This window comes from Anomaloglossus baeobatrachus, chromosome 9 (assembly GCF_048569485.1).
Source record: "Anomaloglossus baeobatrachus isolate aAnoBae1 chromosome 9, aAnoBae1.hap1, whole genome shotgun sequence".
Lineage (NCBI taxonomy): Eukaryota > Metazoa > Chordata > Amphibia > Anura > Aromobatidae > Anomaloglossus > Anomaloglossus baeobatrachus.
The window spans coordinates 116547919-116558544 of record NC_134361.1 but is presented as its reverse complement, the minus strand read 5'-3'; the positions used below and the strand labels follow the sequence as shown (position 1 = coordinate 116558544).

General features: G+C 42.6%; 1 protein-coding gene across 1 annotated transcript; it reads right to left on the bottom strand.

Annotated features, from left to right (window-relative positions):
* Positions 1 to 1763: 1763 nt before the first annotated feature.
* LOC142250554 (cis-aconitate decarboxylase-like) lies at positions 1764 to 9818 on the bottom strand. Its single transcript, XM_075322733.1, has 6 exons — positions 9717 to 9818; positions 7324 to 7378; positions 6919 to 7106; positions 4072 to 4176; positions 3374 to 3579; positions 1764 to 3267 (listed from the first exon to the last, which is right to left on the bottom strand). The coding sequence occupies exons 1-6, from the start codon at positions 9735 to 9737 to the stop codon at positions 2346 to 2348; spliced, it is 1497 nt and encodes a 498-aa protein (XP_075178848.1). The 5' UTR covers positions 9738 to 9818; the 3' UTR covers positions 1764 to 2345.
* Positions 9819 to 10626: the final 808 nt, after the last annotated feature.

Below are 10626 nucleotides of genomic sequence, written 5' to 3'. Positions count from 1 at the left end.
CACAACATCAACTGAAGTCCAGAACACTCTCAGTGAAGTAGGTGTATCTGTCTCTAAGTCAACAGTAAAGAGAAGACTCCATGAAAGTAAATACAAAGGGTTCACATCTAGATGCAAACCATTCATCAATTCCAAAAATAGACAGGCCAGAGTTAAATTTGCTGAAAAACACCTCATGAAGCCAGCTCAGTTCTGGAAAAGTATTCTATGGACAGATGAGACAAAGATCAACCTGTACCAGAATGATGGGAAGAAAAAATTTTGGAGAAGAAAGGGAACGGCACATGATCCAAGGCACACCACATCCTCTGTAAAACATGGTGGAGGCAACGTGATGGCATGGGCATGCATGGCTTTCAATGGCACTGGGTCACTTGTGTTTATTGATGACATAACAGCAGACAAGAGTAGCCGGATGAATTCTGAAGTGTACCGGGATATACTTTCAGCCCAGATTCAGCCAAATGCCGCAAAGTTGATCGGACGGCGCTTCATAGTACAGATGGACAATGACCCCAAGCATACAGCCAAAGCTACCCAGGAGTTCATGAGTGCAAAAAAGTGGAACATTCTGCAATGGCCAAGTCAATCACCAGATCTTAACCCAATTGAGCATGCATTTCACTTGCTCAAATCCAGACTTAAGACGGAAAGACCCACAAACAAGCAAGACCTGAAGGCTGCGGCTGTAAAGGCCTGGCAAAGCATTAAGAAGGAGGAAAACCAGCGTTTGGTGATGTCCATGGGTTCCAGACTTAAGGCAGTGATTGCCTCCAAAGGATTCGCAACAAAATATTGAAAATAAAAATATTTTGTTTGGGTTTGGTTTATTTGTCCAATTACTTTTGACCTCCTAAAATGTGCAGTGTTTGTAAAGAAATGTGTACAATTCCTACAATTTCTATCAGATATTTTTGTTCAAACCTTCAAATTAAACGTTACAATCTGCACTTGAATTCTGTTGTAGAGGTTTCATTTCAAATCCAATGTGGTGGCATGCAGAGCCCAACTCGCGAAAATTGTGTCACTGTCCAAATATTTCTGGACCTAACTGTATACCAGGGTGGGGCCCAGGCTGGAACACAGAAGAAGGAGGACAAAGATGTCCGAAAGCGGAAGCACCGCACCCGGACAACGGAGACACCCATTTGACCCATCCGCACTGCACCAACCATTTAGGTGAGTATTATAAAGTCATTTTTACGCTCTACACAGCGGCCTGGGCTCTTATATAGAGCATTCCAACATGCTGTATATAAGAGCCCACTGGTGGTGGCCGCAGCTGATAGTCACCAATTCTGGTGACAGGTTCCCTTTAAGTCAACAAATTCTAAAGGAGAATATCAGGACATCTGTACATGAGCTGAATCTCAAGAAGATGTGGGTCTTGCAGCAAGATAATAATCCAAAAACACAAGTCACTCTACTAATGAATAAAGAAAAAGTTAAAGTTTTAGAATGGCCAAATTGAAGTCCTGACTTTAAAGGGACTCTGCACAGAATGACTGTTTAAACCAAGTACAGGCGCTCGGTGCATCATGGCATGGCAAGCATTTACGTGCACCTTCCCTCCTGCTTTTTTCCCCAATTGTTCTATTACCGGTTATGTTGTAAATTTGCCCCCTGTGTGGGTGATTTAATGCATTTTCTCTTGTAAAGGTGCATCACAACATCTCATTATACTTTTATGATATCAAAAATATATTTTCTAAAGGCCTGTGATAAAGAATGCAAGCTGGATATTAAATACTGTTTGATGAAAATTTATTAAATAACTTACAAATAATATACAAAATAAAAAACATCATCGTAGATACTTTAATCGAGTTTTATATACAAAGAAAGGAGAAACTTGTGATCGGGTCACAGAAGCAGAATTCAACAACTTTCCAGACTGGACATAAGTTGCTGAATCATTTATCTAATTCCGTTAATCAGATAATCCATACATGATTAGTTACTGTACAAATAATACAAATTGTGATATTTTATTACCGAAGCCACAACACTGTGCTGGATCCATATGTTGAGAGATCTCAGCGGTGATCAGCCGGCCCCATTGACTTAGGGTTTGTGCACACGGCGCACACATAAATCACATATCTTTCTATGACAGATGTTGTCTTGTAATCCCAATCTGACGGCTATCCTGTCTCCGATGAATACACAGACACTTCACTTCCAAAATATAAATATACATAAATATTCACATCCAAACTAAGACTTATTGAACATACATTGACCATCATTGGTCATCGCTGCATTGGGCAGATTACAGGAATCTTTGTAAACATCTGAATTCAGTCTTTTCTTTTCAGTTATAAAATAAGAACCATTTTCTGAAGTTACTGGAGCAGGAGGGGTAACTGTGAGCTATCGGAGATACTCTCTAGATTCTCTACCATCTGGATTACCCCCTGAATTTGGTTTTTCTGTAGGATGTCACCAGCATTGGACATGAATTTCTTCAGTAGAGATTCTCGGCTCAAAGGTTTCCTCCAGTGCCCATAAAAAGTGTCACATTTTCCAATAATCACATCTCCATTTTTCAGCAGCAAGGCCACTTCTCCATACATCTTATCAAAGTTGGCCTCATTGTCTTGTGGGTGCTCCACTACCACTTTGCTCAGGAGATTATGGATTTCCTTACGAAACATTTTCTCTTCATGGAAAGACTTAATGTTGACTTCCCCATCCAGTAGAGCCGTACAGGCATTGAACTGGAAGGAGTGACGAGCCTGATGCTCGGAGTCAGGGAAGGGTCTGTTGATGTATTTGGAGACTGGAATTCTAAGAACAATAGTCTGAATGGCAGATGGGTCAAATGAACCATATTGCTCTTCAAACCTGTTCCTCACTGAGACAGAAGCGTCAGCGATCCAGTGCATTCCTAAATGTGCTGGAAAGGACTTGAAAGCAATGTCTTGCGTCTCAAGAAGAAATTCATACTGATTTCCAGGTGAAGAAAGAGCTTTAGGCTGATAGTCACCATAAAAAGCACTAAAACCAGAGCATCCGGGCACATCATCAAGTATGAGAGAGTTGGCCTCCATACCATTAGCAGCCAGAATGGCAGCTTCTAGCCCTAATCTAGTTGCATTGCCGATGTGTAATGGCTTGGCTAGAGTGGCAGCATTTGCCATTGGAGCACCCGCGAGAGAGGCTGCGATCGCCAGGGCATGGGTACATTGGTCTTTGTCTAATGCAAGAAGTTTGGCTGAAGCTGCTGCACTTCCCATGGTGCCGACGACAGAGGGTGGGTGAAATCTGTAAAAAAGAAAACATTTCATGAACTAATTGTAATAAATTATACAATGTAACATAGTTTTCTTCAGCAATAGTCACTATGCGCTCAATAGAGCGAATTACTCACTTTTTAGGAATATTCTTTGCTTCACTAGAGAAACTCATCAGTCTTCCTTGAATTTCAATCCCTACATTGAACGCTGTCAGGAGATCTTCCCCGCTGACTCTTCTGTCATGTGAAAGCATCTGAGACAGTGCCAGAATGGCAGGAAGCACAGCGCCTGATGGGTGGGTGGCAGGGTGCCATGTATCGTCAAAGTCCATAGAGTGCACCTGTGTGAATAGGCAGATTATCTATATAAGCCTTCTTTTGTGTTATGATTAAAGTGGTTGTCCAGTCTGGTGATAAAATTATGCAGTCACTCTAGATGATTGCAGACATCTGAACTCTTACAGCACACACACCGCACACTATCAGGATTCTACATTGCTGGGGTCGTCATGTGACCGTAAGTTTGTGATTTTCATCCTTCTGGCCACATTCAGACTAGACGTGCTCAATACAAGTGAACTGAGTGAGGCTGAGCACGTCTATTCGGCATGTAGCTGCATACTTACGGCCACATGACCACCCGCTCTCACCGGAGAATCCTGACAGTGTGCGGTGTGTGTGCAGCAAGAATTCAGGAGACTGCAGTCATGTAGAGTAACTGCAAAGTTTTATCACAAGACAGGAGAACCCATTTTCTGACAAATGATGACCGGTTAGTGCTGAATACAATGTTATATTTCCTGTTACTATGGCTCTTTATACTATATACTTACAGCGACACCATTAGCATAGGCTGCCAGGGTTGGTGAAAGCTTTAAACCTTTTTGGCCGTAGACTGAACAAAAGGCAGAATTTCCATAGGATGAGAAGTGCAGGTCCTAAAATAATCAATAACATACACAAAAATTTAACCAAAATAATAATTTTATGATAACTTACAAGTATTAATGGAACCTCTGACACAAAATATCAGAGCCCCGATCACATGTGTATCCCAGAACGCGGCATTAATATACCGAATACACCAATGTTCTTCAATACTTCCCCCATTATCAGTATCACACCCTGTACACCCATATCTGGGCTCTATTCAGTATAATTCAGACTCCATGTAAGGGCTCCGCCACACATCCGTGAAAACCACGTCCGTGTAAAACGGGCCGTTTTTCGGGTCCGTTTTCCGTTTTTTATGTCCGTTTTTATGGTATGTGTGGCCTGCGTGTGTATCCCGTATGCTAGCCGTATGTGCGTGTGGAATGTCCGTGTGTGCGTGAGTGAAATAACTGACATGTGTGTGTGTTGTCCGTGTGAAATGTACGTGTGTGATGCAAAATGTCGTTACTACATGTCGGAAGACAGAGTAGCGGGATGAGAATGAACTCGGGTGAACTTCACCCGACTTCATTGTCATGCCGCGGCTCTGTCTTTGTGCCGTGTACTGATTAGCGGTCACCTGTGAAGGATTCACCGGTGACCACTAATCCCCCGAGTGACTGAAGTGTCCCCCCCTCTCTCATACTCACCGATCCCCGATCCCCGGCGCTGCACGGCGTTCACACTGCTCCGGCGGCTTTTTCTAATTTGAAAAAGCCGGCCGCCCATTAATCAATCTCGTATTCCCTGCTTTACCCGCCCACCGGCGGCTGTGATTGGTTGCAGTGAGACACGCCCACCATGCTGAGTGACAGGTGTCACACTGCACCCAATCACAGCAGCCGGTGGGCGTGTCTATACTGTGCAGTAAAATAAATAAATAAATAATTAAAAAAACCGGCGTGCGGTCCCCCCCCATTTTAATACCAGCCAGATAAAGCCATACGGCTGAAGGCTGGTATTCTCAGGATGGGGAGCTCCACGTTATGGGGGGCCCCCCACCCTAACAATATCAGTCAGCAGCCGCCCAGAATTGCCGCATACATTATATGCGACAGTTCTGGGGCTGTACCCGGCTCTTCCCGATTTACCCTGGTGCGTTGGCAAATCGGGGTAATAAGGAGTTATTGGCAGCCCATAGCTGCCAATAAGTCCTAGATTAATCATGTCAGGCGTCTATGAGACACCCTCCATGATTAATCTGTAAATTACAGTAAATAAACACACACACCCGAAAAAAATCCTTTATTAGAAATAAAAACACACACATATACCCTCATTACCAATTTATTAACCCCGACAAACCCTCCATGTCCGGCGTACTCCAGGATGGTCCAGCGTCGCGTCCAGCTCTGCTGCATGCAGGTGACAGGAGCTGCAGAAGACACAGCCGCTCCGGTCACCTCCACGCAGCTAATGAGATGAGTAGCGCGATCAGCAGCTGTCAGTCTGGTAACTCGCGGTCACCGCTGGATCCAGCGGTGGCCGTGGGTAACCTCAGTGACAGCAGCTGATCGCGCTACTCATCTCATTAGCTGCGTGCAGGTGACCGGAGCGGCTGTGTCTTCTGCAGCTCCTGTCACCTGCATGCAGCAGAGCTGGACGCGACGCTGGAGGACCGTGGAGTACGCCGGACATGGAGGGTTTGTCGGGGTTAATAAATTGGTAATGAGGGAATGTGTTTGTGTTTTTTATTTCTAATAAAGGATTTTTTCTGGTGTGTGTGTTTATTTACTGTCACTTACAGATTAATCATGGAGGGTGTCTCATAGACGCCTGACATGATTAATCTAGTACTTATTGGCAGCTATGGGCTGCCAATAACTCCTTATTACCCCGATTTGCCAACGCACCAGGGTAAATCGGGAAGAGCCGGGTACAGCCCCAGAACTGTCGCATATAATGTATGCGGCAATTCTGGGCGGCTGCTGACTGATATTGTTAGGGTGGGGGGCCCCCCATAATGTGGAGCTCCCCATCCTGAGAATACCAGCCTTCAGCCGTATGGCTTTATCTGGCTGGTATTAAAATGGGGGGGGACCACACGCCGTTTTTTTAATTATTTATTTATTTATTTTACTGCACAGTATAGACACGCCCACCGGCTGCTGTGATTGGGTGCAGTGTGACACCTGTCACTCAGCGTGGTGGGCGTGTCTCACTGCAACCAATCACAGCCGCCGGTGGGCGGGGTAAGCAGGGAATACGAGATTGATTAATGGGCGGCCGGCTTTTTCAAAAGAGGAAAAGCCGCCGGAGTTTTTATAACAGCAGAACAGCGCCGCGCCGGAGATCGGGGAATGGTGAGTATGAGAGAGGGGGGAACTGACCGACAGACAGCTAGAGGGACAGACAGACATAGAGACCGACCGACGGACTGAGGGAGAGAACGAAACATAAAAAGAAAAAAGACTGACATGACATGAAAAAAGCACAAAACATACAGGGAACAAACAGAGATGCGTCCGTGTCACTCGGACGTGCGCACAGACCCATTGACTTTCATTGGGTCCGTGCTGCGTGTTGCGTGAATAAAACGGACATGCTGGCGTGAGACACGGCCCACAAAACGCATCACGGAGACGGACAAACGGACATAACCAAAAACGCAAGTGTAACCGCTGAGATATAGTAACATTGGTGCACGTTTGGCCGTGTCTCCAGTATACACGGAAACGGACCAAACACGCACGTTTTTCACGGATGTGTGGCGGAAGCCTTAAGAATGGAAAATTGTGGGTATTTACCTGGCAGTATTTCACCACAATCTTAAAGACATGTGTTGTGCTGCCAACCAGTCCCACACCAATGTTGTCCAGGATCATGCGTTTACTTCTGTGACGGACGACATCAGACAGATGCTCCGGGCGGATCCCATCGATAAATGAAGCAAAACTGCTGGTTACTGTGTCTTCCAACTGGTTTCCAGTAATCACTAGAAGGAAACGTATCATTAGTAAAGTGTCCTCACCCTCTATTGTGCAGGGGATTTTACTTTGTTCTTACATTTCTTTGTTTTATCTGTGTCTGATACAACGTCTTATAAAGTCAATCTCTGCATTACTATCATTCTGGCCTCATGGTGCAAGGTCACATGAAGGTCACATTTTCAGGGGAAAGAGAGAACGTTGAGGGTGATGATAAATATTTACCTTTCACTGCAGACTTGTGAAGATGTCTCGATAGTTTATGAAATGTCTCCGTTTTCTGGAAGAAAGAAACATTGTAACTAGAACATGTGTTGGCGATCACATTACTATAGAATACGCGGGATAAATCTTCTCGTATGAGACACTGACAACTGTGATTCTCTAATGTTAGTGCACATGTGCCCAGTTCACATACAGGTAAGTGTTGTGTTATTTCTCCGCTATTCCTCCATTATTCCTCCATTATTCCTCCATTATTTCTCCATTATTCCTCCATTATTCCTCCATTATTCCTCTGCTATTCCTCCTTTATTCCTCCATTATTCCTCTGCTATTCTTCCACTATTCCTCCTCTATTCCTCCATTATTCCTCCGCTATTCCTCTGCTATTCCTCCACTATTCTTCCGTTATTCCTCCACTATTCCTCCATTATTCTTCTGCTATTACTCCATTATTCCTCCATTATCCCTCCATTATTCCTCCTCTATTCCTCCATTATTCCTCCATTATTCCTCCACTATTCCTCCACTATTTCTCGTTATTCCTCTAATATTTCTTTGCTATTTGTCCCTTATTCTTCCATTATTATTTTTGTAAATGTATGAATCCATTGAGAATTGAGTGTTACCCCAGCAGGACACGTCTATGTCCTGTGTGACAATGGCAGCACTGAATGATCAGCATTTAGTTGTGTAGAGTGAAGTATCAAAAGGGAAAATTGTAACAATAATCCCCAATTCCATAAAGGGAACCTGTCATTAGATTAATGCTGCCAGAACTTCAGTCCACATGAATCAGAGTCAAACTGTGTGACTGTAGCCAGGTATGTCTCTCTATGAAATGCTCCAGTCCGGTGCCCCCCGCCGGCTTCTACCCGCCCCGCTCCTGCTGATTGACAGGTCTTTCTCATATATGCATTTATGGAGCAGGAGAGAAGAAGTCGGGCCATTATCGACTCCTCAGGTCTCTCCTCGGCTTTTCATACTATGTTCTTCCTGAAACTTTGCAGCATTTCCAGATACACCGGGCTGTAGTCGCACAGACGGGCTCTAATTCATGCTGCTTGTGGTTTGGGCAGAATACATCTAATAACAGGCTCCATTTTAAGACTGGCGTTTCTACACTTGTCTTAATGAAGGGAGCTCTGGAGTAAGATCTGACAGATTCTTAAGGAAGTGTGCGCCTCTTTAATGAGTTTGGGATATCTCTCAGCCACTATGTGCCACCAGCAGAAATGTATGCGTCGTATATTCTATTGTAAGCTGATCTGCATCTGTAGTATAAATTATAATGAATTTATTGGGCTTCTTTGTGCCCCGTCCATAACAATCTCCACTCACTTTTCAGAGCGAGGACGGGCCCGGCCTGTACTAATGTAAAAATGGCAAAAGTTGCTTCATTTTTGAGCAACTTCAAGTGACACAAAATTTAACATCAGTTTTACTCTATAATTTTAGGAAAATCTGCTTTCTGAATCGGCCACTAGTGTTCAGATTACTCATAAATTCACAAGAGGAATCACAGATAAATATCACAAATCAGAGATCTAAGGAAGAAACATCTCATGAGGAATAGACGTATTTACTAACACAGGTCAGGAAAGCTGACGGATCCTTTCACTGCAGGGAAATAAGGCTTAGTAAGGGGCTACACTGAATTACCTATCAAATCAATGTCTTATAAACCAATTATAGGGGGAACTGCATATAGAATAGAGAGGACACAACTTATATAATCAGGTTATAGTGTAATGTCTATAATATATTCTAATGTTTTAATGTAAAAGCAATATAATGCAATTTATTCTGTGAAATATCAGTGATTCTATATGAAAACCAAAAGACTTTTGTCCTAAACTGAGAAAACTGCCTGTGAGTGTAATGCTTGATCCAACCAGTAGAGGCCGCTCCATCCTCACATCACTTGTAAAATGCAGGAGATGGAAATATTTATAAAACGTTTGAAAAGTGTTTGTAACAATTATATCAATTTGTTTTAACAAAATAAACTGTGAATAATTTCTTTAAATTGTTTAAAATATAACAAGAATTTCCAAAATAAATGCACAAGAAAGAAATATAGCAAATAAATATGTAAGAGTAAATGTCGGGAAATGTGATAACTTGCTGAATGTGTCATATAATAATAATAATAATAATAATAATAATAATAATAATACAAATTAATAATAATAATAATTATTAATAATATAACATGCTGTTTTTGCAAGTCTTGAATATATCCGTAGGATATCCACAGACGGATTTCTGAGGAATGTAAATGTGAATAATCAGTGCATCTATCTATGTATACATCTTTGCTTATGCACAGAAATGGGGAAAATAAAAGTCAGTTTTAGGAAAGTTAATTGAATCCTCGTATATATGTCACTTACATTGACAAGTGCAGAAAGCATCGTGACGACACTTGAGACGTCTCAGCTGGGATTTTTGATGGCTGTTTTGCTGTCTTGTGTCTTTAGTTCTGTCCAGAGATGTTTATTTTGGCCATATATATATATATATATATATCTGTATTCTTACATCATTGCTATGTCAAAGGAAACAGGAGGAGCTAAGTGAAGAATCCGCCCAGGAAACACAGAGAATAATTGTGGCATTTTCTGCGCGATGTAAAGTGGCCGATGTCACCAGAAGCTTTTCCTCCGGGCGCGGCACTAGAATCATTATCTTGTAGGTTTCTGCTTTTCAGGTTTCTGTTCCTGCTCCAGAGTCTTGGTCTGATGTGACCATGATCTTAATGAAGTTGTATGTGATGCCTCAGGGAACGTGGCTAATTATAATGCAATAAGGATTTTCCAGCGACCTCATAAAACCTTCCTAGTAACTTACTCATCGGGTTATTCTGGATTTTACCTAAGACGTCTCTGTGTTATCTTAGGGACCTTTGACTTGTAAAGATCAATAAGTAAAAATTACCACTGATTGATGAAATAATAATGAGCTGGCGAGGATCAGGAGACATACAATTTACTGTAATAATGATGCTTTTTTTTGACATGTCAATTGTTTTTGCCATTTGAGTTTTGAACTGCAAAGCTGAGTTTTTGCCCAAATCTCTGCCACAAAAAGGCGCATTTTTGAACTGCAAAGTGGGTTCAAGAAACCCAAATTCCCATAGACTTTGCTTGAAAAGCAGAACACATCCATTTTGGCATTAAACGCTGCAGTTGAAAAAGCATCAAAAAAGTAGGTAAAAAGCAGGTAAAAAGCAAAGTGGCGCCCTAGCCTTAGGCTATGTGCCCATGTTGCGTTTTTACATGCGTTTCCACAGCGTTTTCAACT

What these genes read in the sequence shown, in the direction of transcription:
- LOC142250554 (XM_075322733.1), bottom strand. Translation starts at nt 9,737, where the DNA reads ATGCTTTCTGCACTTGTCAAT. An exon ending in CCTATGCTAATGGTGTCGCT is followed by an intron (nt 3,580 to 4,071) that starts GTAAGTATATAG and finishes CTATTCACACAG; the next exon opens with GTGCACTCTATGGACTTTGA. An exon ending in GCAAAGAATATTCCTAAAAA is followed by an intron (nt 3,268 to 3,373) that starts GTGAGTAATTCG and finishes TCTTTTTTACAG; the next exon opens with ATTTCACCCACCCTCTGTCG.